This window comes from Falco biarmicus, chromosome 5 (assembly GCF_023638135.1).
Source record: "Falco biarmicus isolate bFalBia1 chromosome 5, bFalBia1.pri, whole genome shotgun sequence".
NCBI classification, from domain to species: domain Eukaryota; kingdom Metazoa; phylum Chordata; class Aves; order Falconiformes; family Falconidae; genus Falco; species Falco biarmicus.
In genome coordinates this window covers 53,942,749-53,968,103 of record NC_079292.1, presented here as the reverse complement: position 1 = coordinate 53,968,103, position 25,355 = coordinate 53,942,749, and the positions used below count along the sequence as shown (strand labels likewise).

The window sequence follows — 25,355 nt, the reverse complement described above, 5'->3', positions numbered from 1 at the left end:
AGTTATTTATTTTGGGATGCTATCTATAGTTGTTACTGTGTAGAGAAGGTGGAGGGTCTTCCTTGATAGATAGTTCTAGACAGAGTTTTCTCAGTCTTAACTTCTGTCTGTGTCACACATTTTCAACTCTCTCTCACAGAAGATAGTTAGCTACAGGTTCATTTGGCTTTTGACATAATATCACAAAAATGGTATTTCATCCCAGTGTAATGTAAAATGCAGTGTTAAATAAAAAGGCAAGATAACAGAGTAGAAGTGAATCAAGAGAAATGGAAACAGATGGCAATAAAACTCTTTACATGAAGAAAATAAACAGAATAACTGAAAGATACCATAATGGGCTGCAGCAGTATGGTGTTTTTGCTCACTTTTATAGGTTTGAACACTGTCTTTTCATACTTGTGGAGATGTGAGTGTGGGAAATCATGTCCAAATACCCTACTCATTTTACAGTGTTCATCCAGCTGTGTTATGCATACTGGAGGGCGGGGTGTCTTTTTAGGCATTTCTGTATCAAATATCAAATCTGTATTTGATAATTGGCTAGCTTCTGTGAGATAAGTATTGTTTACATTTTATTAACAGTCAAGGCTATATTTATTTGTATTAGAAGACTTTGATGTGAAAGGTTTGTCAGTGTGTGTTGTCTCTGTCTTTTTCAGTATTAATAAAGTAGGTGGTATTTTTCACTTAGGCTTCTTTTTCTTTTTTTTTGGTTTATTTATTATGTTTCATTACATTCAGCTGATGGTGAGGGAGGATTGGAAGATGAAAGTCGATCAGTCAGTGGGTTTCTCCACTTTGACACCGCTTGCAAAGGTAAGCATTATATTATGGCTTTTGATTATTTCTCAGTAATGTTTTTCTCATCCTGAATGGGGGGAGGGCCACCTCTAGAAAGGACATTTTGAAAAAGAAAATATAGACTTTATAAACAGCAGCAGTACATGGAACAATTTTGTTTGGGGGGGGATGTTGATGTAGATGGTTAGAGTGAGTGGAAAATACTGAACTGGAAAGGAAGTGAGAAGAGTCTGTTTAAGTATCTGTGGAAGGGCAGAATGGGGGGTGGCAGTCTATAGATTTACTGCTAAGAGTAGAAAGAGTTGCTAAGGCTGAACATGTATTTTCATGGCAAAGAATATAAAATCCAAGTAAGTAACTTCAGATTCCTTAAAATGTTTCTAAGTTTCAACCAAAGACTGCATGGTTCTCATAGAAAATCAGCCTGCTTTGATTTAGAAGAAAAAATTAGAATCTTGTATTTGTAAATATTGGATTACATTCATACGTAACAGGAGAACAATAGAGTGTAACACAAGTTAAGAATTTAAGGCTCTAGAAAATCTTTTTAAGCCCCTTATATAGATTGATAGCAGTTTCTGAGGATCCAGTGTTTTCTTTTGAAACGTCACACATTTAAGATTTGGATTGACAAAGGTAAATTAGGCTCCTTTTGTCAGGGTGATTTTTGTTTTCCCCTTGATATTTCTGAATACAGTTTGAATTGATTTACATTTCCAGTACGCAGGAAGATCTTAAGTATCCTGGATTCAATTGACTTCAGTCAGGACATTCCAGAGCCTTTACAACTGGATTTTTTTGACCGGGTTCAGATTGAGCAAGTCATTGCTAACTGTGAACACAAGAATGCACGTGGACAAGTGGTTTGCAACGTCAAGGTATGCAGTGTTCTATATTCTCAAGTTGCATGTGGTATTTTATAGCTTAGTAATAATAATAATAATGACCAGTGTATTAATGATACCTTGAAACTTGCTTTCACATAAAAAGTATAGCTGTTTCAGGTATGTGCATGATTTATGCAGGTATTTTTTTTCTGTATTGCACACACTGATTTCTCATTTGCAGTAGACCATTTAAGACACTCCCAGTAAATATTTTCTATCTTAATGTTTTCCCCATCTTGGACACACAAGTGATACTGCAGATATGATATCTACCTTATGTATTTAATTGATCTCCAGTACACAACTATGTAGTACTATATATGTGTACACAATTATGTACATTGTGTACTGCAGTAGTTCTTAGAGGCTTTAAGATAGTGTCACATTGTGATGAGTACTTCACAAGTGTATGATAAATAGTCCTGAAAAACTTGTGGCCTGATAGACAAGGGACAGAGCAGGAGTGGAATGTAACATAAAGGTGATCTTAATGGTGATAGGAGTGCAGCTATTCCATTTTAGGAACCAGCTGTTCTGTACTGTAAAATGTATTTTAGGCTTGAGAGGAAACAAACCCTTCCTTCTGTGCAAGAGGACTATAGTGGAGATTGAAGAGGAAAGGGAGAGTGATGTTGTTAGAAGAGCTCATGAAAGGACAGAACAACTTAGGACTAGAAGGAAATGAGTGAGTGCAAAAAGAAGTGCAGTGATCGGGGAGAGAGACCAGACAGGTAAAAATACTGCCATTAGAGAATGAAGTATGGGAGAAACCCAAAAATGAGTAAAACTTACTTGAAACTTGGTCCTTCAGTTGCATCTGTCATTATGTAGCCATGCCCAAATATTTTTAGGAGGGACAAATGTATCTTCCTTATCATTAAAGTTTCTTTTTTGATTTTTTAATTTCAGTACCTTCATAGAGTTCTGGTTGCAGAAGTCAATGCCCTTCAAGGAATGGCAGCAATAGGCCAGAGACCTTTACTTATGGAGGTAAGTACAGAAAAAGTAAACCACCGTTTGTGGTTGCTTTTGGTGGATTTCATATACTGTCAGGCAGTAAGCTTTATTATGAAAGCTTGTGGATTTGTGTCTTACTGTTGAGTTAGTAATTCCTGAAGGAAAAAAACCCAACAAAACCAAGACAGTAAAATTTGATAATTGCTGTTCTCTAAACAGCAGACCTGAAATCTGTTTTTTTTTTTCTTGAACCTTTTCCCTCCCTATTACTGATAACAATTGCACCCACTCCACGCTACAGAAAGCAGTAAGTACTGACGTCAAGTACAGTGTGCAGCAGCCAAATTTATCTTGCCTTTCTCTCACAAGGGTTGCCAATTTATTTCTCCTTTCTTCTACCCAGCTGTAGTTTCAGTGAACTTGGAGCTTAATTATTTATGGAGGTTTCTGCCATCTTTTAAATATGGTTGAAATTGGCTAAATGGATTTGAAATTTGAAGGATGAAGAAGAAATGACAAACTAAAATGGGAAGAAAATGCACAAATAAACTTTTCATAGTTGTTTTTGTTTTGATTTTAAAGAGTATGTTAGAAAAGAATTTACTTGGTTAATTTTTTTTTTTTAGTTTTACTACAAACTTGAGATATTCGTGATGGAAAGGCTCTGTGGAAAGCAGCTCAGAAATGGATTGTCCTGTCTTAAGATGATTAATAGCAGCTTGTTTCTGATAAGCTGAAGACTTCCCACCCCATCCCCAGACTATTACTAATAGATAAAATTGTCATTTTGAAATCTTTTTCATTAACTTCTTCTAGTATATTATAACTCACATTTTTTGTTGTGGGTGTTCAGGAGATCAACACTATCCTGCAGTATGTCGTGGAGCGGAACAAGCTGCTGCAGTGCCTCCATGCTAAGAAGCATGCTTTAGAGTCATGGAGACAATTGGTGGAAATAATACTCACTGCCTGCCCCCAGGATCTCATACAGGCTGAGGACAGACAACTGATTATCCGTGATCTATTGCAGGATGTGCATGACAAGGTAACTCTATACTGGTAACCAACCCTATAAAACTTTGTTGTTACATCTTTTTATGTGAAAGAGAAACTACTTTTCAAGTAGCATTCTTGATTGTAATAAAAAAAAAAAATAATTGTCTGTCTTTAGTATTCTTTTTTCCGATTGCTAATATGCTGAAGTCAGATGCGCTGTGGACAGAGGGGATACTCTATACTTGCATAGCTACTGTTGAGCTATAAACCATATATTGAGAAATTTCAAAGACATCTCGGTATAATCCAGTATGATGGTAGTCTGGAAAGGGTATGTGAAAAGGAAATAGCCCATTTTGATGAGGAACACAGAAGAACTCACTGAAAGGATGCAGGCAAACAGTATTGCAGTTGCTAATTTATTGTCTTTAGATGACTCACTGCAAATCCTACTGCTGCCTCTTTTGAAAAATGAAAGAGTTGAATGAAGCTTCATCATAGATAAATTGAAGATTTTACAATTGGAAGGTCATTTGGAAATGTGAGAGTTTGCTTTCTCTTAAAATATTTAATGTCTAGGTATTTTACTGCTGAGTTATAGTAATAATTTTTGAGACAGACTGGACAGTTACTACTGACTCAGCCATACTTAAAGACAAAAATTAATGAATGACCTTTATATTGTTTAGGGTATTGGACTTTTTTTTTGCTTTATTGTGAGAGTTAGGCTGTTTGTAGTTCTGATTATACAAGTTGTGTTTTGAGAAATATTATGAAAATATGGTATTTTTCAAGCAAAAAGTAACCTTTTGGGGTTTTGTTATTTCCATTATTTTTTTTCTGTAGGAGTTACCTAAAACCTATTTTTAGTAGAGTGCTGGTTTTGTTTTTTATGTGAACAAAACTGAAGAAAAAGGGAAACAAGGGAGGGGGCCTTTAGTAGCCAAAGGAATTTCTTTTTTTCCTGGAATCTCTACAGAGAAAAAAATTCAGACTGTGATTTTCTGTAACACTTCAGTGAAGATTTTTGTTAATGTGAGAAAAAAAATTATTGTTATTTTCTTTTGAAAATAATTGGACTACTATACTGAATGACTGTATTGCTTGAAAGGAAAGCTCCTTGAGTGTCAGTGATAAGGATAACAGGTTTACCTTTTAAATGATGAGGTGAACTAAAGAGTATGTGCTAACTTCTTGTTAGTGTTTCTCCACATTGTCTTAAATGCTGCTTTGATGCTCACCCCTTTGAGTTTTTTAAATTGTATCTTCACGTTTTTAATGGTCATAGTTTTCTTAAATAGCTGTAAAGCCAAGAGAATGTCAGTTGTTCCTTCCCTAACTTAGGTTTAGATATTTTACTAATAAGCAATTCACATCAGCACATTTCTTCCCTTTTCCCCATCCAGATTTAATTATCATCCTGCCTGTGATTTGTGTAAATAAAAACTAGAAGGCTAATATTCTTCTCAATTAAAATGTTTTCAACTCATCTTTCTGTACAAGTTTCTGACACTACTGATTTTGATGTGTTTTAAATGGTGTCATGTTAATGAAATCCTTATGCATACATAAATTAAATAGTTGTGAGAGGCTAAATTAATTGCTTTAATGGCTCATGAAATCAGACAAGTTTTCTACCTTTTTTTTCTTTTTTTTTTTTTATTGCTTCGTTCTGTGTTAAGATCCTTGATGATGATGCAGCTCAGGAGTTGATGCCAGTGGTGGCAGGGGCTGTGTTCACCCTGACTGCCCACCTGAGCCAGTCCGTGAAAACAGAGCAGAAACAACCACTTGCACTTCCTATGACGGGACAGTCCCAATATGTCTTGATGCTGGATGGTTCTTTTACCTCATCACCTGGCTCTGAGAACATATCCACGGGTTTTGCTTCTATTGGTGACTCCTCCCTCCACATCATCTTAAAAAAGCTGCTGGATTTCATTTTGAAAACAGGTGTGTTGTCCTTTGCAGTGTGTGTGTGGGAATTCCAACCACCAAGAGTAAAAAGATGGTCTGAGCTGCTTCTTGTTAGTGCAATGAAGATTTTTATTTTACAGTCTTGTTGAGCTTACATGATTAATATACATTGAAGTCATGTTACTAACAAGAATAAAGTCATACTGTTTCTTTTATCTGAACAACAAGCAGCAGAGAGACATGTAAATGACTGTGAAGGGAATTCCATATTGCCACTTTTTGGGAGGAGCATAAACTTGCTGAATTTACTAATAAATACACTTTTATGCAAACAGTAGAACTCTGACTTAAGAAATCTAGTTGTTTCATTTATTTCTTCCAGGACTGCCATAGGAAGGTTAAATTAAGTGCCAGTGGAAGATGGCATTACAGAATTCACATCTGTTTGGTTTTAAATGTGAATGTTTCTTGTTAACAGGTGGCGGCTTCCAGAGAGTGAGGACGCACCTTTATGGATCATTGCTTTACTATTTACAGATTGCCCAGAGACCAGATGAACCAGACACTTTAGAAGCAGGTATTGTCCAACTGTATTATGGAGAAGAGCAAAAAAACCCCTGTTATTAAACCCTGAGTGGTACAGTTTCTGCATGCTGAATTGTCTTCTGGAAATAGAATTGTGTAGATAGAAAACATCTTACTCTAAGAGCCTCTGAAATTAGCTATTTATGCTAAAAGATGCAAATCATCCTCTGTCCTGACCTGCCTAGCTACATAGGCATTCAAAATGTATTGTTCTGGATGAGGACATCAAATTTCTGACCTCCAGCACTAAAGAAGATATTTCATTTGTGTCCATTTTAAAGCTATGCATCATAGCTACAAAATTGTCAAAGGACTGGAGATTACTTGTAACTAACTGTTCCCAGGTAGGTCCGACTGTAGAAATATTGCCCTCTCATCTCTATGATTGTTCATACCACAGTGATCCTGTTTAAAAAAACTACCACAATAAACCCAAAGATTATTTCATATTTTTCTGTTCCTTTAGCTGAAGACTACGAAGGGGAAAACAAACAAACAAACAAAAAAGTATCACTCCCACCCCTAAAAAAATAAGCCAAAAAAATAAGCCAGCCAGAGTTGCTGCTTAACCAAGAGAGCTTATGGTGAATACCACATTCTCTCTGATAATGGCTTAAATACCTGATTCATCAGTGTTTCTAATAATTATTTAATCTTAGAGCTTGGATAAGGATTGAAAAAGAAACTTGAGGCTAGTAACTGTGCATGCAGACCCCTACTGCTATGTGTCAGCATTTTGAGCTACAGTAGTAAAAAACATACCTATGAATTTGTTAGAACCCCTTTGTAGTTTATAATTATCTGGCTTTGGATTCAGCCCTTTCCCACTTAAGTCACCTTGTTTACTTCCCTCAAACTGAATGTTTTGGTCCCAGTGAAAGTTCTTAGGCCTAATAGATCTTCTATGTTACATGTACTGAATCTTAGAATTATTCTAAGCATACTGTCTACAAGGGCGGTGTATGTATACAGGCACATACCTTTTTTGTTCTGGCTGGTTTGTGTGTGATACTCGGGAAAGAATGGATTTGTAGGAAAACATTTGTGCTTCAACTGAAAACCTCAGTCCATTGTTTGGGGCGTTTCAGTTGCAAGGAAGAGAGAATGCCCTGAAGGATGTAGCCTTGGCTGTACTGTTGATAAGCTAAATGCTAAGCTGCCCATCTTTGCATTTTTCATTTTGTGTTTTATTTGCATTTTTACAGCTCAAAAAACAATGTGGGAACGTCTGACAGCTCCTGAAGATGTGTTTAGTAAACTGCAACGGGAAAACATGGCAACTATTGAGACTTATGGGGCAGCTCTCATGGAGGTGGTCTGTCGTGATGCTTGTGATGGTCATGAGATAGGCCGGGTAAATAAATCTACTCCTTTGCAATCACTGTTGTTTTAAAGAGCATTTCAGTGCTGTGCAGAGAGGGGAAATTTCATGAGGTAGAACTAGAACATTTTTGTAGATAATCTCTTTCATGTTTTTGTCCTCCCCCTCATCCTTCAAGCTGTTGAAAGCAGGGGCATACATGCATATTATTTTTTTCTTAAAAAAGTTGTGTGTCCTATTGTTTAAAATTGAAGTTAGCAAGCACTGCTGCAAAAAATTGTAGGTGTGAACTACTGTGGCATTTATTTGTTAGTATTTTTAAATCATAGTCTTACTGGTTTATTTTCTTACTCTGAGGTGGTTTGGTGACCAGAAAGAAATAACTTCTGGAAATAACTTCAGTAGACAGGAATCTAGTCAGAATGCAAACTAGTTTGAAATAGTAATAGTGTTTGTAGTAATACTTCATGAAAATATTTTAGCATAGTTATTGGTCAACAATATCAGTATTTTGTTAAAGAATAATAAAGATAATTGGCTCATACTATACTAAAGAGTCAGGAAATCTTAAAGGACTTCATATAAAGAATTGCAATTGTAGTGCAGAAATGCATTCTGCTTTTAAGCTAAGCAGTTGCTTCGAACAACTTCTTTTCATATTTCTATGTATTTGTTAAAAATCTCATTGATCTCATAGATTTAATATTTTTTTCTTCCCCCATCCCAGATGCTGGCATTGGCTTTGCTTGATCGTATCATTTCAGTAGACAAGCAGCAGCAGTGGCTGTTGTATCTGTCCAATAGTGGTTACCTGAAAGTGCTTGTGGATAGCCTAGCAGATGATGATCTGACTCTTCAGAGCTTGCTCACACCTCAGCCCCCTTTACTTAAAGCGCTGTACACCTATGAGTCCAAAATGGTAATAGCACTTCAGAAATTATTTTGTGGCATGGTGGTGGGATTTTTTTTATTAAATAAAAGTTGTTTGAATAGACTTCACATTGATTGTACTCAGAGATATTTTACTAAAATAACAGTACTTGAAATTATGCTAAAATCAAGAGAAAATAATAGTTGTAAGTTTCATCATGAATGCCCAATACTTACCCTTCTCTGCTCTTTTCTAGGCATTCCTCACTAGAGTAGCTAAAAGTCAGCAAGGGGCATTGGAGCTGTTGCGGTCTGGAGTGATTGTGAGGCTGGCACAGTGTCAAGTATATGACATGCGACCTGAAACAGACCATCAGGGGTAAGTGTTGGTTCCCTAGATGATTTTGAAATTGTAACGTAGTCTTGGAAGCATATGGTATCTTCTTACAGCCACAAGTCTCGAGTAAATAATTTGTGGGTTTATTCTCTGTGTGTGTGTGTGTGTGTGTGTGTGTGTGTGTATGTTTCTTTAACCTCTCAGTTCAGTTTAAAACTACCTTTTATTGAGAGAAAATTCCAAATAAGTGGGTGTGAAGTTGTACTTCTATGCCCAGTTACTTTAGACTATATGAAAATGTCTTTGATACTTTAGATAGGAATGGTCTATGGAGGATGATGATGATGATGATTATTATTATTATTAAATAATTTAGACTATAATGTTTGAAAACCAGCCTACACTTTAAAATTATTTTTGGGGGCTTTGCAGTTGGTGAACAAAAAGTGTGGAGTTCATCCTCCCCCATAAGGCAGTAATGAGAGAGCAGTGAAGCAAATGTTTCAGAAATACTTTATGATGTGGTTAAAAAAAAAAGTCAGTTATATATTGCTTGACAAGTTTCCTGATGTGTTGCCATGTTATTAGTCATTGTGAGGTGACTAAGAGATCTCAGAGGAGGAAATTGCATATTAGGGGAAATCACCCTAGCTGATTTCAAACCTTGATCCTTGCTTTAAATTTACAGTTCTTGGTGACATACTGCAGGTTCAAACACTTTGGAAAAATTTAAGACTTCAACAAGTACTGTGTTTTAAAGTGCCAAATAGATGTATCATATAATTGTAAGATTATATGAAACCTACAGGGCATTTGTAGAGGATTATATTTATTAGCTGCTTTAGAATTAAGCACACCTCTTCTTAAAATATTTGGGAATATTTAGTTTTATATGTAAGTAAAGGAAACATGTCATATTTCTGCAACAAAGTAATCTGATTTAATATGGTATGGTACAAAGAAGTAATTTTCTCTGCTTAGAGAAAATGTCTCACAGCAGCTTTCTAGGTAAATTGCAGCAGGTGTATCATAAATGTGTTGCTTTTCCAATAAAAACTCGGTTCAAGTACAAAGCTATTACTGAAATATGAATGTTTCCATGTTCTTGAGGGTGATTGTGTGTTGAGGCTCTGCCTCACTAGTCGGCTTCACTTTTCTTGCACTGTTTTTATCTTCTTATCTTTATCTTTCTTCCTTTTTAAACCTGTTAAGAATCTATGGAATGAGAGATCCACCAGTCTTCATTCCTGCTCCAGTGGAACGTTATCGCCAGATTCTTCTTCCCGCTCTTCAACTGTGCCAAGTGATCCTCACATCCAGCATGGCACAACACCTGCAGGCAGCAGGACAGGCAAGTTCCAAAACATGCTGGAGTAGCACTGCTACTGCTCATTCAAAGAAATTATGTGTCCTTTTGCTCTGAGAGTAAGCTTTTTCTAAAATACTATCCTTACTGGTATGGGAGATCACTTTAAGATTCTCCAGAAGTAAAAGCATTGCTTTTTCCTCTGCTCACTGCTAAATTTTTAGTCGTTCATATTTTCCCTTTTCTTTTTGTGGTACAGGTTTTGCAGTTTCTAATTTCCCATTCAGATACTATCCAGGCAATCCTGAGGTGTCAAGATGTTAGTGTTGGATCTCTGCAGGAGCTGGCTTCCTTGACAGGAATAATCAGCAAGGCAGCTTTGCCTGGTAGGAACTGTAGTTTTGAAGTCTTGTAGCCACATCTGCATGAATCTCGGGCTTGGTTTTCTATAAAGAAATAGTAAGATAAGATATGTAAGGGTATACCTACTACAGTACAGAATTTTCTTGACATGTAGAGCTCTGGGAAAAATAAAGAAATGTCAAATAATTGTTCTTGAAGTAAGTATGGTAGATTTGCAGTGGACACAGTGCCCTTATCCATATGCATTTGACTTCCCGTTTTCTTTTAGCTACCTGACAGTAAGTACTTTTTGTCTTTGAGATGACTTGCACATAGTATTGTTCAAAGTGCGTGTGGTATCTTCAAAAAGAATATTCATTCAGCAGATTCTGTGACTAAGGAAATGAAGGCTGACAATTATTTGCATACCTGTATCTTTGTTAATGTCTTACCCATTTTTATTTATTTAAAAAAGGAAGTTTCTGTGGAGAAGCACTGTGGATTAGCATACTGACACTTCTTTTGGGTGACTTATCTTCACAGAGGACTAATAATTACTGTGATGGATGTAGCGATTACTTCTGCATGCTAGAAAACTTGCTTACTATTTCAAAATAACTTCTCTATTTTGATTTAATGGCTGGCTGTTCAGGAGAGATGTCTGCCTACAATAGAAAGGTTGAACCCAAACATTTATTTGCTTACAGTATACTGAGCTTTGCACAACAGCTGCAATTTACAGGCTAACCTCCCTTCCTCACCCCGCCCCCCCCCCCTTTTAATTACTTAGCAGAACAGTAAGCTACATGCTGTCATGCATCTCCTAGTAGCTGCATTCCTATTTGAGTGTTTTCCTCCAACAGTGTGCAAAATCTGAGTTGTTACATTTGGCTGAAATTTTTCTAATCAGTGCTTGTATTTAAATGTGCATACTGCATAAATCTGGTTTATTTTAAAAACATGAAAACAAACCCCAGTTAATTTAATGGCTGCATCTCTTACCAGGAGTGCTAAGTGAGCTGGACATGGATGTTAATGAAGGGACGCAGATGGAGCTACAAGGACATATAGGCCGATTTCAGGTAGTGAAGTTGTATATTTAACACTGGTCCTTTTAGATTTGTTGTTAGATGGGTTTCCTCTTGGTTTTTTACTCTGACTAGTAGCAGTTATGAAAGGGATGTTTTCCACCATTAAGAAGAATATGTGGTAGTTTGTTTTTTGGGGGGGAGATGGAGGTGGTTTGTGTGTGAGTGCGGTGGTTTATGTGGCATGTGGTTTTGGTGGTTTGTTTCTTTTGGGTTGGGTTTTTTTTGTTTGTGTCACATGCCCCTCTCCCCCAGTTGAAAAGATAACGTTTGGTAACATCAGGGTTGCATCAGGGACTTTGTGTCCCTCCCTAGCTTAGGATTTACCTTATGTGGAGAAGAATTTGAGGTCAGCAGCAAAGCAGGTCAAGTAATGCAGAAATACTCTGTTACCGCTTTTGCCACAAGCATGTCTCCAGCTCAACAACTGGAGTATCAGACATGCTAGTGTTTTATTTATTTCCTCCTTGTTTAAAAATATCCCTGACTTAGAAATCAGAATGAAAGCCAAGATAAACTAAGTCTTGCTCAACAGCTATCACTGCAGACCCTCTTTACAGCTCAGCATCCATCAATGTTTCTGAAGCTTTGTGGTCCATGTGAACAAGGACTTTCATAAGGAAATATTTCATTGAAAACTACCTGTAGAAGAGGCTGCCCTATCAAATATTTCTGGTTGCAAGAGGAGTGTTCTCTGTACACTTTGACAGAACTGTAAGGCTCACCAGCCTGGCAAAGTACCAAGCTGTAAATGAATGCTGTAATGCTGGGGTACTTGGTATTCTGCTGCATCATGCCAGCAAGAAATTCCCATGGGAAAGCAGAAAGGTTGTTTTGTGTTGTTTTTGTTATAAGGTGTTTTAATTAGGTAGTTGGAAAACTGACCTGTTCTGACCAAAACTGTGTGAATCAGTCAGCTTTTTCTGTCATTTTTCTCTCTAGTTTGTCCTGTTATTTTCATCCAGTAATAAAAGGATTTAAGTGGTCTACTCTTCCCCAAAAGTAATTACAAAAAGATCTTTAAACTTTGATAAGTCTTTTTGCCTTTCCACACAAAATTGACGTACAGTCTGAGGCACTTTGGTGATCTTAACAGCCACATGTAAACTAAAAACACATTTATTGATTGTTACTTCTGTTTATAAAACTATTGAATTGGTTTTTGCACTCTACTTTTATGGAGGTTATTATCTTCATATTCAGATTTTGTTAGTTTGTCTATATAGGTAAAGTTGTTTTAAGTGGGAAAGGGTAAACCTAAACTGTCATTGATGCTAGTGAGTATAATAGTCTGGAAGAGACGTGAGATAAAGTTATGCACTTTTGAATTGCATTCATTTCTCAAGGAACTGTTTTAGGGTGCCATTAGTTTTTATATCTGGGTTAAAATATTGTGTTTTTTACAACTTCTAGCACTTTGTAAAAGAAATTTATATGCATTGCTGTCTTGCTATTGTGTTTTAAGGGATAGGTATCACTTAAGTGAAAAGAATTGTGCATTTCATTTGTCGAGATACTAATTAAAATGTTCATTTCTTACGGCAGCGCCAGTGCTTAGGACTTCTGAGTCGGTTTGGTGGTTCAGACAGACTACGTCAGTTTAAACTGCAAGATGATAATGCAGAGGGAGACAGAGTGAACAGAAGGGATGAAATAGAGTTGGCCATGCAGCAGGTAAGGACACAAGAAGCTGCTAGAACCTTCAGTCTCAAGTTGTGACATTCTTCCTGCTGCACAGATTTGTTTAGCTTTGTTGTACTTCCATATGCTAGCGGTAACACTCTACACTGTTTTTAGTTTGGTATAGGATCCCACATTTTATTTCTATTTAAAGTAAACCTTGACAATGTGGTTACTTAAATTTGCATTAGCAACCATTATTATTTTGGGGAAAAAATGCCGTGAACTTCGAAACCTTAAATTGATCAGCAATTTTCAAAATGAAGGGGGGACTTAAAATTGACCAGAAATTTTAACTAGCAGGTTTGGGAAAGAGGCAAGGTTGCAAGTCCTAGACCTGAAATAGAAAAGAGGCTCTATACCTGATCAGAAAAGAGAATCATCACATTCTGGTGAAGAGAGAGGGAGCAAAACATGTTGTTTATTGACATTTATCCATTTAAAATTTAATGCTCCAAAGCCTGTAGGTATTGTAACTGACATGTTGTCATTTTTTTTTTGGCAGATCTGTGCAAACGTGATGGAATACTGTGAGTCACTTATGTTGCAAAGCGCCCCCAGTTTTCAGCACGCTGTTTGTCTGTTTACTCCTAGCCTGTCAGAATCAACCAACCGAGATGGGCCTCGTCAGGGTGAGACTTTTGGCTTGCTATTTCATGAGACTGAATGATGTGACATTTGGGCTAGGAGGAAATAATGAACCAGAGGCTGTAGTTTCACATACACTTTAAGTCACTTTGTGCCAGTACTGTAGCTGCCCATTTTCTAATTCTAGCACACATGCTTGCACAGCCTTGAACTGAGCCAAATCAGGAAACTAATCTGAGTTAAAACAAACGTGACCAAAAAATCTTTTTTAATTCACTTCCCATGGCAGCCTCAGAATCGCAAACGTCAGAAACAAATGTGTAGGTAAATAAGGAGCACAAGACAGGGGAAGGTGAGGATATTTTTTTTCCATAGAACCTCATTTATGGCATGCAAGACTTGTTTAGATGCTGACTGGAACTCTTCATTATGCCACATGGAAAGAGTTCAGTGTGCTATTATGCAGCTAAGCATTTAAAATATTTAAATAGTAAGTCTTCCGGTCTAGTTACATTTCGTGTGTACTGTACTATGCTGACTACCTTCTAGTACGGCAGTCACAGAACTTTTGCCTAGACTTTCACTTGCATTACTTCTGACACAGAAGCATAAAATGCACACTTGCCAGCTCTTTCACGTCTTTCACTACTTTATTGACAGAGAGCATACCTTATTGATTTCCTGTTCTTTTTTTTGTTTTGTTTTTAAAATTTATTATAACTTGTTCATCACCTTTTCTAGATACACAAGCACCGGTGGTCCCATACTGGCATTTGCCTGGCTTGGGCATTATCATATACCTGCTGAAACAGAGCACTAGTGATTTCTTCAGCTATTATGATAGCCATCGTCAGAGTGTTAACAAACTGCAGAATGTGGAACAGCTCCCACCAGATGAAATAAAAGAGGTAATAGTTCTTCTGACTGTATTGCTTGTAACTTAGACATAGCTGTAACAGAGACTCCAAAGCATCTTAGATGAGTAAATAGTTCCAGTTCTTGTGCATATTCCTCTCTACTGTTGATGGAGGGGTCCATAAAATGAGTGACCTAAAACTTGATGGAAGATACTGGGATTAACTTTGTAAAAGTTGTGATTTTCATTACAGTTGCTTGGGGATACATTTTATTTCTCCGTTTTTTGGTCAGCAAGGTTATGCAAATTCAAAATAGAGAGCGCAGTTTTGAAGAAATAGCAGCTGAGAAGGAAGTTCTAGATATTGATAAGTAATTTTATTTGCTTATTTCTTTTGATGCTCTGTGACTTGCTACAGTCTTATTCTTTTTCCTCTTCTTATCACAGCTGTGTCAGTCAGTTATGCCAGCTGGGGTTGACAAAATCTCCACTTCCCAAAAATACGTTTTGGCAAGGCGACGCCTGGTGAAGCTAATAAACAACCGAGCCAAGCTGCTTTCTCTCTGTTCTTGTATCCTTCTAAAATTAAAATGAGTCTCAAGGTGATGCTCCAGAAAAGCATAATATTAGGAACAGGTTCTCTTTACCTAGACTTCTGACCATTTCAAACAACACTTTTTGCAAAAAGGATATTTGAAGAACTGAGAATTAAATTATTAGAGGGTATTGTTCTGCTATTGTCAGAATGTTAGCATTTTCAAGTTGGTAATTCTCATCATGGAGACTCTGCTATGACTTTCTACATAATAATGGAGGAGTTATTACTACAGCCCAACTCTTCAGTATCCAGATCCACTAAACATTTGTATATGTACAAGTGTGGTGGAAGAAATATCTTGAAAAATAATTTTGAGGTGCCTATCAGAGCAACTGGGTTTTCCAGTCTTACAGTGAACCTTGCATAAACCTTATGTTATAAACACCAGTAATTCCATGGAAATAACTAGTCACGCATAAAATAGTCTGCAGCAGATGAAAATTTCCTCTGAAACCTACTTTGGGAAAGATGTGCTCTTGCAGACCTACCTGTTGTAACTTAAGATGTTACTGCTATCCCCAGCTTTATAACCTCTGCTTTAATCCACTGTCTCTGCAACTGAGCTGTCATTACAAATCCCATGAGCATTCATACTCTGCTCTGGTGCAGAGTGCTGGTTTAAAGCTCCTTCAGGGTGAGTAGCAGTCATTCAAGTAACCTAGCCAGCACTGCACTGAAGCAGGTAAGGAGAGTCCAAGCGATCCATTACCAGGCCATAGCAGTGGGGGTGAGAAGCTTCTGCCTGAGGCGACACACAGGTGAGCTAACATCTTCAGCCATTTCAGAGTATGTAAATGTGCTCATACAGTAAACGTACAATCTAAAGACAACCAAGTGAGATTCCTTCACTTAGACGTGTCTACAGATACTATAGAAACATGCCTCTTCATTCTTTGGCGCCATCTGGAACACTATCTACTGCACTGCACACCCACTGACTCCCAAGACCCTCTGTTGTCCTCCAGGATGTCATTTAAAAAAGGAAGGCTGCGAGGTATTCTCAGACATCAAAGTGCCTTTGAATAACTTCTGATGGTTAACTTTAAAACTGATTTGCTACTATTAACATTTTTGCCATTTATATTAAATAAAAGAGATTTTGTTTTGGATTTGGCATACCTTTGGATTTTCTGCTGGAGAATTGGCAATACAAATATTGTTGAATCATAGACATAACCTCCAAAGGAAAGTAAAATTAATTAAAAATTGGGAATGGAAGGAAATCAAAGAGGGAGAAGTGATCTGGGGAGGAGCTTTTTGCTTAAAGTGCCATGTTGTGTGATCAGAATTATTTATGGCTCTTAAGGTATTTTCTCTAAATCATTTATGCCAAAAAAACAGTGTTATTTCTAATGCAGAAATTTACTGACCAGTTTGGAACACTGCATTTTAAACTCATTGTATAACTTGATGTGGAAAAGATAGCATGGAGCATCCAACATAATTTTAACTATCATTTTCTATCACTAGATTCCTTTGCTTCGGAGCCTAACTTGGATTTCAGTAGTGGACTGAATCGAGTGAGCCAACATGATATAGAACAGGTGAGAGGTGCCAGTCTACTGAATAGTACAGGATGTGCTTGATTGCCATACAGCTATCAAGAGCAGTCTGACTATAGTTTTTCTATCATTGAATAACCTGTGGTAACACCAACAGGATATAACTTAATTTAGGATTAGTGAAATGTTGCAAAATTTTTTGGAAAGTGCTGTGAAGCACGTAGCAGTTGTGCTGCTGCACACATATTTTAAAGTCTTAATATAAAAAGTTAAATGAAAAATGAACTAAACTTATATATAAAAAAATCATTCTTTTTCTCTTGTAAGCCAGTCAAACAGTATGTATTTTTAAGTAACAGCTCTCTGAAAACATCAGTGATCCTTCAAAGACTTGCAATATGAGGGCAGGATTCCCAATTTTCTGTGATCCTATAGCTGTTTACCACAGGTCAGCTGCAGCTAGGCTGTAGAGAAATGAGATCAAAAAGGGTAACAGAAACAGAGTAAGCTATAAAATGTGAATGCCAGCAAAAAAGTGATTTCTGCTTACACAGTGATTTAATAGTTTGTGTAAATTTGATGCAGAGGTGACAGGAGAAAAGATCAGTTTTATTAATAAATTCCACTGACATTTCCACTGCTGTTTGTGCAGAAAAAACCCTGTTGTCAAAGCCCTGTTCAGTCTCAAGTACCTTTATAAGATCTAGAATTATAAGAAAGGTAGTATGTGTGTTTTGTGATGAAGTATCTTTTTTTCATTTGTTCAAAAGTAAAATATACAGTAACATTTTGCTAAAATACTTAGAATGTAATTAATATTTTCAGTGATTGTTTACATATGTATTAATGAAAAAATGTTGTGGACTCTTAGTTCCTAAACGGCCCTTAAGGGACTAGGAAAATTTTAATTGAAAGAAGTGTTTGTATGACTGTAACAGAAGAAGCTGAATTTTATAAAGCTGTTTAATTCCTAAACTATAAATTTAATTCCTAAATTTAGAGAAGGCTAGAGAGGCTGTAAGGTGGTAATATTTGGGTAATGTGTAAATGCAGTCACCCAAAAACCTCCATAGAAAAGCTATCCGTTATATAATTTAGAGAGAAAAGCATAAGGGAAGAATGGAAGTAGTACTTATTAGGGGAGTCAGAAAAAACATTCTTTTGAAAGCGGTTTAGAGAATAAATTGTAATGAAAGGGTTAACAGGTAGTTGATGATGGATAAGTTGATATACCAGAATGCGATTTTCTGTTGATGACTGTAACAAATCTCTTGTTTCTCAGCTTCAGATTGAAGCCACAAACAGCTTTGGTGAATCTCTGCAGAAGAAGCTTTTGGACATTGAAGGTTTATATTCCAAGGTTCGGTCACGATACACCTTTATTCAAGCTCTTGTTAGACGTATCCGTGGTCTCCTAAGGATATCAAGGACCTAAAAGACTGATCCATGTTGCTTGCCCTTTGATGCAGTGCAGTAGGGCAGGCCTTCTGGATCATCAGATTTGATAGATCATACATTTTCTAAATAATGTCAAAAATATTTTGTTACTTTTTTTTCTTACCCCTATGGGTCAGTTTTGTGTATTCTTTCCTACTGCTTCCAGCTTGACAGGAAAAATAAAAACAATTCTTTAATCGAGTTATGATTAATGTAAAATTTCAAGCAAGGAAGAATTCTAACGGGGGACGTAAAGGAAACCAAAGAGTGCTGCAACTGTCATACGACATTTATGCTTTCAGAGAAAACTAAAATGTCTCTGTTTATGCTGTTCTTGCGTCACACATGGGGTTCGAGTTTCAGCATCCGATCCCTCTGGTGTGGATTCTGTGTGAAAGGGGATCGTTTTGCACTGTGAACTGCTTGCTTCTCCGCCCTTGTCCTGCCTTTTTTCAGCTGACAGAAGTACAAGCTGCTTGACAAGTCTAGATTTTAAAAAAATATTTTTTTGAAAAACAGGGAAAGTCATGGAAGGTAACTGCCCTAGGTTTGGTTCTTACGGCTCGGGGAGTAGTTTTTCTGTGCTGTTCTTGCTGGAAGAGGAGTATAAAAACAGTAAAATGCATGGGGAGGAGGCCAGCATAGTTGAGTGATAGGTTGGTTCCATACAGATTGTTCTCCCAAGAGATGCTTCTCAGCAGGTGTTTCTTAAGTTAAAAAAAAACAGGAAGTGTAACCACTGTTGACATGAGATCTGTTGGATTTCTCGTATTACAGTCTGATCTTAATGCCCGGTTCTCCATGTGTGCCCTGCAAATTCTGCCTCCCCCGAGTTTTCGATACATAATATTTCACATTTTTAACGATTTTATACTTACTCACCTGTACCATCTCATTGCATGAATTGCATCATCTGTTATGCAGGAATGATGATGCCCTGCTGTCGGATGGCGGTTATTCGCTGTTCCATATTAGAACATATGGCCAGGTATTGTTGGTTTATGCAGTTGGACTTTGTTGATTCTCACAGGCTTTTTCTTGTTTCTCCACCATCTCAGCGAACAAAAAATAACGTGCCTCATTACAGAAATGTTACTTGGGCATTCGGCTGGATCGGAGGGATCCACCACGTGTTCCTTACGGTAACCAGCCGATGGCTGTGGGGCGCTACGGAACCGTGTGTGGCACGGCCGTACCCTGCCGTGGGCTGTGTCCCTCGGGGGGCGCGCGGTGCCCCCCCCCCTTCCCCGCCCCCCGCCCGCTGTTGGGGATGCGGCGCCGGCGCCTGCCAGGCGGCCGCTGAGCCCCGGGCCCGTGCCGCCGCCGCGAGCCGCTGGGGGAGCGGGGCGCGTGCCGCCTGGGGCCCTCTTGCGGGCGCCCGCGGGAACCCCAACCCCGGCCTGGGCGCGGCGGCGCGGCTGTCCCCTGTCCCCTGTCCCCGGGGCGGGCTGGGGCGCGGCGGCAGCCGCCGCTGGGTGGCAGCAGCGGGACACGGACACACAGAGCCACACGGAGACACGGGCGGGCGCACACACACGCAGGGTAGGAGACGGCTCCAGTGAGACCCACCGTCGCCACAGCAGGTGTGTTGTCTCAACATTGCTGTGGTGCTATGGCAGGAAGCTCACGCCATCAGCACAGTGAATGATCTGTCTGTACATTGTGAACACTACTGCCACGGAGACCGACTGACACCATGGAGCAACGGGATCCTGCAAAACAACCAAACCCCTGTGCGTGTGCCCAGACCTGGGGTCAGGGGGATCAAGGTGCCTGGAGGCCCCTGAGGACCACGTTGGGCAGGTACACCATGGCCGGGTGGAGGGTGTGGTTAAGCAGAACAGCTTGTAACAACTCTATAAAAAACCGGATCAAACTAACACTGGATGGAACATCACCCCACCAGACTTGGAAACGAATCGGACTGTCATGACACTGCAGCCCCGGGGTGGTAGCTATTGCTCTGAACTCTTTCTTTTTTTTTTTTTTTTTTTTTTCTTTCTTTCCTTCCTTTCTCTCTTTATCTCTTGCTCTCTCTCCCTTTGCATTCGCAGATTTATTGTTGGGCAAATAAAGTTCCTTGCCTCTTGCCTCCGTTTTGAGTCTTAATTCTGTTCTCAGAATTCGGTCTCAGACTGGCGTGCGACACACACACACATACACACACACACAAACACACATGGACATACACAGACACACACGAACACAGACACAGACACACTCAGACACACACGAACACAGACACAGACACACTCAGACACACACAAACACAGACACTCAGACACACTCAGACACACACAAACACAGACACTCAGACACACTCAGACACACACAAACACAGACACTCAGACACACTCAGACACACACAAACACAGACAAACACAGACACTCAGACACACACAAACACAGACACTCAGACACACTCAGACACACACAAACACAGACACTCAGACACACTCAGACACACAAACACAGACACTCAGACACACACAAACACAGACACTCAGACACACTCAGACACACACAAACACAGACACTCAGACACACTCAGACACACACGAACACAGACACACACTCAGACACACACGAACACAGACACACACTCAGACACACACGAACACAGACACACACACACTCAGACACACACACACAGACACAGAGATTCACACAGACACACGCACAGAGTCTGCTGTTTTGGGAACTGGACTGTTTACAGTGTGAGTTAGTTACCACGGGCAACTGTATAGGGAAAAGATGGACATTAAAAAAAAAAAAAGTGGAAAGGAAAAGAAAGGAAGAGGAAAGGAGAGAGAAGGGAAGGAAAGGGAAAGGAAGAGGAAAGGGGAGGAAAGGAGAGGGAAGGGAAGGAAAGGAAATGGGCATTAGAACTAGGAAATGGGCTAGCACCCACCATCTTTTTTAAGGAGCCTTCCCTGACTCATACTGACACAAAATAGTTTTTCATCCATTATAATTTGTTAGCCAAAATATTAAGTATATATTTATAATAAACAGTTTGGCATGGTAACATTTAATTAGTTAAAAACTTCACTGGCAAATCAACTGAGCTTATACTCTTACACAAGCAAAACTGGAGGCTGTCAGTACTACCTTCATACAAATTCATGTAAGTCATTGAAGGTAGCTGACAGGAGAAGGAATCCTGCAAAATATCAGCATTTATTTCTTAAACTCATTCTGTACTTGTCTGATACCCTGAAATCTTAGAGGTAGCAACTGGAGTTCTTTTGTATTGAATATGTACAGATTTTTATCAAAATTTCTTGAGAAAAAATAAATCATTGATGTTTTAGCAATAAGCGTGTTGTGGCATGGTGTCTAACCTATACTGGAGGCAACGATGGAAATACCTGCATAAGCCATAAAAATGTCAAGATTTTGCATTCATTTCTTATGCATTTTTATTGTACATATGTGCTGATGGCAAGATGCTCAACACTTTTCTGCCATGGCATCACCAATCATTTCAGAAGCAATCCATAGAATAGCTCTGTGTTTCAAAGTCTGAGAACTAACTTTCTTTCATGAATTTGTGTGCAACTTGAAATAAAGAACCCAAGAAAGCTTCTTGAAAATAAAAAGACCCTGATACTGATTGTTAATCTTCCTTACAGTGTTTGTTGGAGAGGGATATTCAGTTGCACTAGTTACCCCTGTCCTGCTGTATGCACTATTTATGGTGATCGACGTTATTATACCTTTGATGGATTGGAGTATGACTAAGTCAGCGACTGGCAAGCTTACCTGCTCAAGGTAGGATCATTGTTCATACACTTTCATGTGCCCAACTGAAAGTTTCCATGAGAGGGCAATTATTTTAAACACTGGGAGATGATCTATAGAAACAAACATTTAAGGAAACAGGTACAGAACAGATGTGTTTGAAAGGAAGAATCTGTAAATGACATTTCATGCTCAGCCATTTGAAAATGGTACATGGGTGTGTGCTTGCATATCTATGAGGCCTAGAGAAAAATAAACCCCAGTTTTTTTCTTTTCTACCTTAACCATGCTTTCATCACAAGGAACAAAGAATAACACTGAAGAAACTGTTCTAGAACTAGGTATAATCTATAGATTTATTTAATAGCTATCTATAAACTCTGGTTGGTAGAGGGTTAAGGATGACCTCTGAGGCTGCTTGGAATCCTTCTTGAATGTGATCTGCATCAGATCTGGAGTATATGTGTACCTTTTTGCCTTGAATTTCTGCTTTTGGGTTAATGTTCAGCATTCAACAGCCTTTTTGCTGCACTGACTCTAAAATGTTATAATCTGATGGCTCGATTTTGACAACCATACTGTGCAGTAAATATTGAATTCCATGTATGAGCACATTTTAAAAGCCTAAACTAGACACTTAGTTTAGCGGCAGGCTGATCCTCTGTGACATCCTCAGAAAGACGGCTCACAGCTGAATGTAATGGCTCTATGTGTTTAACTCCAAAGTTTGAGTTGGTTGTGGGTTCAGCTTTGAAATTAAAACTGTATTTCCTTGTTTGGTAGCTTTCTTAAATTTAATTTAAAAGATGTGCAAATACTAAGTTATCCATTTTATGTGATGGTAAGCCTGGAATAAATCTGCAGGAGTGAATTGCAATTGAATCTATAATTAAAATTATTTCTTCTTCATATTTCAGGGCACAGATAACTCAAATATATCTGTAATTTCTCAGAACAAAAAGTGCTTTGACAATGATATTGTTTGCTCAAAGAATATTTTCATCACAGTTGGAGACACTGAGATTTATTTTAGTGAACCTTCTGAGAAGCAGGTTAGTTATTTTCTTTCCTTTTCAGGTTGCCCTTTAAGATAAGCATTGTAAAATTACAATTGTAAAGTAGTATGTGTTTTGGAAAATTTCTCTCCGAGTTAACATAGTACAAGTGCCTAGGCCTGGATAAAGCAGCAGGGTCACAGGAAAGATCTTTTTTTTTCCTCTCCCCCCCCTCCCCGCCCCCCCCAAGTTCTATTTGTCCTACAAAGCAGGCTGCTCAAAAGCCTCGAGCAGCTGAAGCATATTGACATTTGTTTCTTTCCACTTGGTTTTGAAAGGGAAACTGAAGTACAAAGTCAAAGCAAACCTGAAGGATTGAAAAGGCAAAATATGAAAATATTAAACAACATTTATAGTAATATTATTGATCCAGCTATACGCTAAAGTATTCTTCACTATAAATTTTGTTATTAATTGACTGCTTATCTTTGTAGTATAACTTTATTAAATCTTAATAAATATTAAGTTCTGTCAGAAGACCTTAAGGGGACAGGAAAACAAATCTATCACCTTTGGAAGGCTGGATATTATACTGGGATACATTTTCCAGAACAGACATTACAATTCTGTGGGATAGGAAGACAATGATGCACGTTAAAGTTGGACTTCGCTGGAAGTTGAGCCAAAATAAAACCCTGCGATTTTATGTAGCTATCTGTGATGAGATCACTTACCCAATAACTTTTTACCATGACTAACTTTCCCAGTGATACAGCTGTTTATCCAGTGTTCAGCTGCCGGCATTTCCCAGGTAAGAAGAGATGGAGAATGTGATTTAATGGCTGAACTTCTGAAGAGAAGGAGTGGTTCTAACATACATGTTTACTCTGTTGCTCCACACATTGCAACCTTCCAGATATGCAGTGATTAAGCTTTGACTCAAAGTTACTTTGGGGATGGGAGCAGGGTGTTAGTTTTGAGTTACCCAGTTCACTGCATATTTTCATAATCGCTGAAGTCAGTGGAAAAGAAGCTTCCATATCTAGCAACATGAAAGATAGCAGGTTTGTAGCGCGGATTGGATTAGGCTGATGATGGAACTGCACCCTGAGATGCAGTAGATGCTGCTGAGATGAACAGGTGGAGTCACATCTTGGGTTTAAATTAAGAAAATAAGATACAGGAAAGGATCTAGACAAAAATTTGTGTTTAAACCTAATAAGTATACTGTGACAGGGTTCAGCCATGATGCAGGGAAGAACATATGACTCCTTCTCCTGCCAGTTGCTCTTCGCTGTTCCATTCCTACATCATCATCTGCCTTGGTGTCTCTGCAACTCAGTCTTTGGGTCCTGGCAGAGTAACCTTATCTGCACATTCGATAATTACATTCCTGCTTTGTCTTAACCATGAACACATGTACTGAGAGGGGGCTCTTTCCAATAAAAGAAAGTACTCTATGCTGCAATATATATCAGATTTTTTGAAGTGTAAGTCAAAGTTACAATGACCATCTCATCTGGTTTTAAAACAACATTATTATAGACCTTTGACCCAATAGCCATAAAATGCTTACTTCACATAAAAGCTGATGTATCAGCCATCAATACACATACTGAAAAATTCTTCTAATGTTAAGTTAGCAGGGAGCTGAGTTCTGCAGGTTGCATGCAACAAATATCTCAAGCTCTGTTTCCAATGACTGTTTCTTTCACAGTCTCCAGTTCAGTAAGACTATGTCTGCAGCAGAAATTAAGGAAAAAGAATTAATTAGAGCCACAGCACCCTAGAAATCCAACTCAGTATTTTACTGTTGTGCAGAAGTATCTTTTTCTGTATGCATGTATATATACTTTTTCCATCAGCAGCACATGCCCTAACACAAAACAGTTGCAGTTGTCTCTTTTGTAAACGCTATTGCAAAATGTTCTTGCTGTTGTGAGCTGAAATTAGAGGCAGCAAGTTTTAGTGATAACAACTAGTCAGGCTTCACAATCATGAGGTAAATCACTGAACTTTTGACTTTTGGATTGGATGCACTCCTAAGCTTTCAGAAAAAAGTATGCCTAGATTCCAGTCCCTTTTCATAGGCAGACTGTAAGAACAGGTTATGGAATACAGGAAGAAAAAAAGAAAAACAAATTTCTATCAAACGTTATTTGCAATATGGAACTGTAAGTGTAGCAGAGTGTCAGATATTTTCAAAATTTAAGTCAGAGTTGCATTCACCTTTTTCAGTTTAATAATTTTTTATTATATATGTAATTTTTACTGATTATTGACTGTTAGTATATGTAAAACAATAAATCCTTCTCTTTTAGGATAAACTAGCAGGTTTGTGTGGAAATTTTGACAAATATACTTCAAATGATCTGACTACATCAAACAACATGGAAGTGAGAAATGCACAGGTATTTGGAGACAGCTGGGTATTAGGACAGTTAAGTCCCATGTCAAGTAAAAATTTAGAAAAAAAATGATAATATTTTAATTTATAAATGAACATGTTATAAGCACATGGTGTATAGGGATTTTCTAAACTTGT

At 38.1% G+C, this 25,355-nt stretch overlaps 1 protein-coding gene and 1 long non-coding RNA gene across 2 annotated transcripts in view; both read left to right on the top strand.

Annotated features, from left to right (window-relative positions):
* The window catches only part of NUP205 (nucleoporin 205), a 52,798-nt gene extending 34,526 nt beyond the window's left edge, over positions 1 to 18,272 (top strand). The window contains exons 25-43 of the mRNA XM_056340549.1: positions 745 to 819; positions 1,525 to 1,682; positions 2,601 to 2,681; positions 3,502 to 3,693; positions 5,327 to 5,597; positions 6,040 to 6,138; positions 7,352 to 7,500; positions 8,195 to 8,386; positions 8,595 to 8,716; positions 9,887 to 10,025; positions 10,240 to 10,366; positions 11,328 to 11,404; positions 12,956 to 13,084; positions 13,596 to 13,722; positions 14,420 to 14,586; positions 14,982 to 15,105; positions 15,998 to 16,126; positions 16,603 to 16,676; positions 17,917 to 18,272. Coding sequence (XP_056196524.1) covers positions 745 to 819; positions 1,525 to 1,682; positions 2,601 to 2,681; positions 3,502 to 3,693; positions 5,327 to 5,597; positions 6,040 to 6,138; positions 7,352 to 7,500; positions 8,195 to 8,386; positions 8,595 to 8,716; positions 9,887 to 10,025; positions 10,240 to 10,366; positions 11,328 to 11,404; positions 12,956 to 13,084; positions 13,596 to 13,722; positions 14,420 to 14,586; positions 14,982 to 15,105; positions 15,998 to 16,126; positions 16,603 to 16,676; positions 17,917 to 18,069 — 2,585 coding nt within the window. The 3' untranslated portion in view covers positions 18,070 to 18,272. The remainder of the gene's footprint in view (positions 1 to 744; positions 820 to 1,524; positions 1,683 to 2,600; positions 2,682 to 3,501; positions 3,694 to 5,326; positions 5,598 to 6,039; positions 6,139 to 7,351; positions 7,501 to 8,194; positions 8,387 to 8,594; positions 8,717 to 9,886; positions 10,026 to 10,239; positions 10,367 to 11,327; positions 11,405 to 12,955; positions 13,085 to 13,595; positions 13,723 to 14,419; positions 14,587 to 14,981; positions 15,106 to 15,997; positions 16,127 to 16,602; positions 16,677 to 17,916) is intronic.
* A 1,513-nt stretch (positions 18,273 to 19,785) lies between these two features.
* Positions 19,786 to 25,352, top strand: LOC130150504 (uncharacterized). Its single transcript, XR_008822241.1, has 4 exons — positions 19,786 to 19,874; positions 21,707 to 21,845; positions 22,733 to 22,867; positions 25,132 to 25,352. It is a non-coding gene; the product is annotated as an uncharacterized LOC130150504 (long non-coding RNA).
* Positions 25,353 to 25,355: the final 3 nt, after the last annotated feature.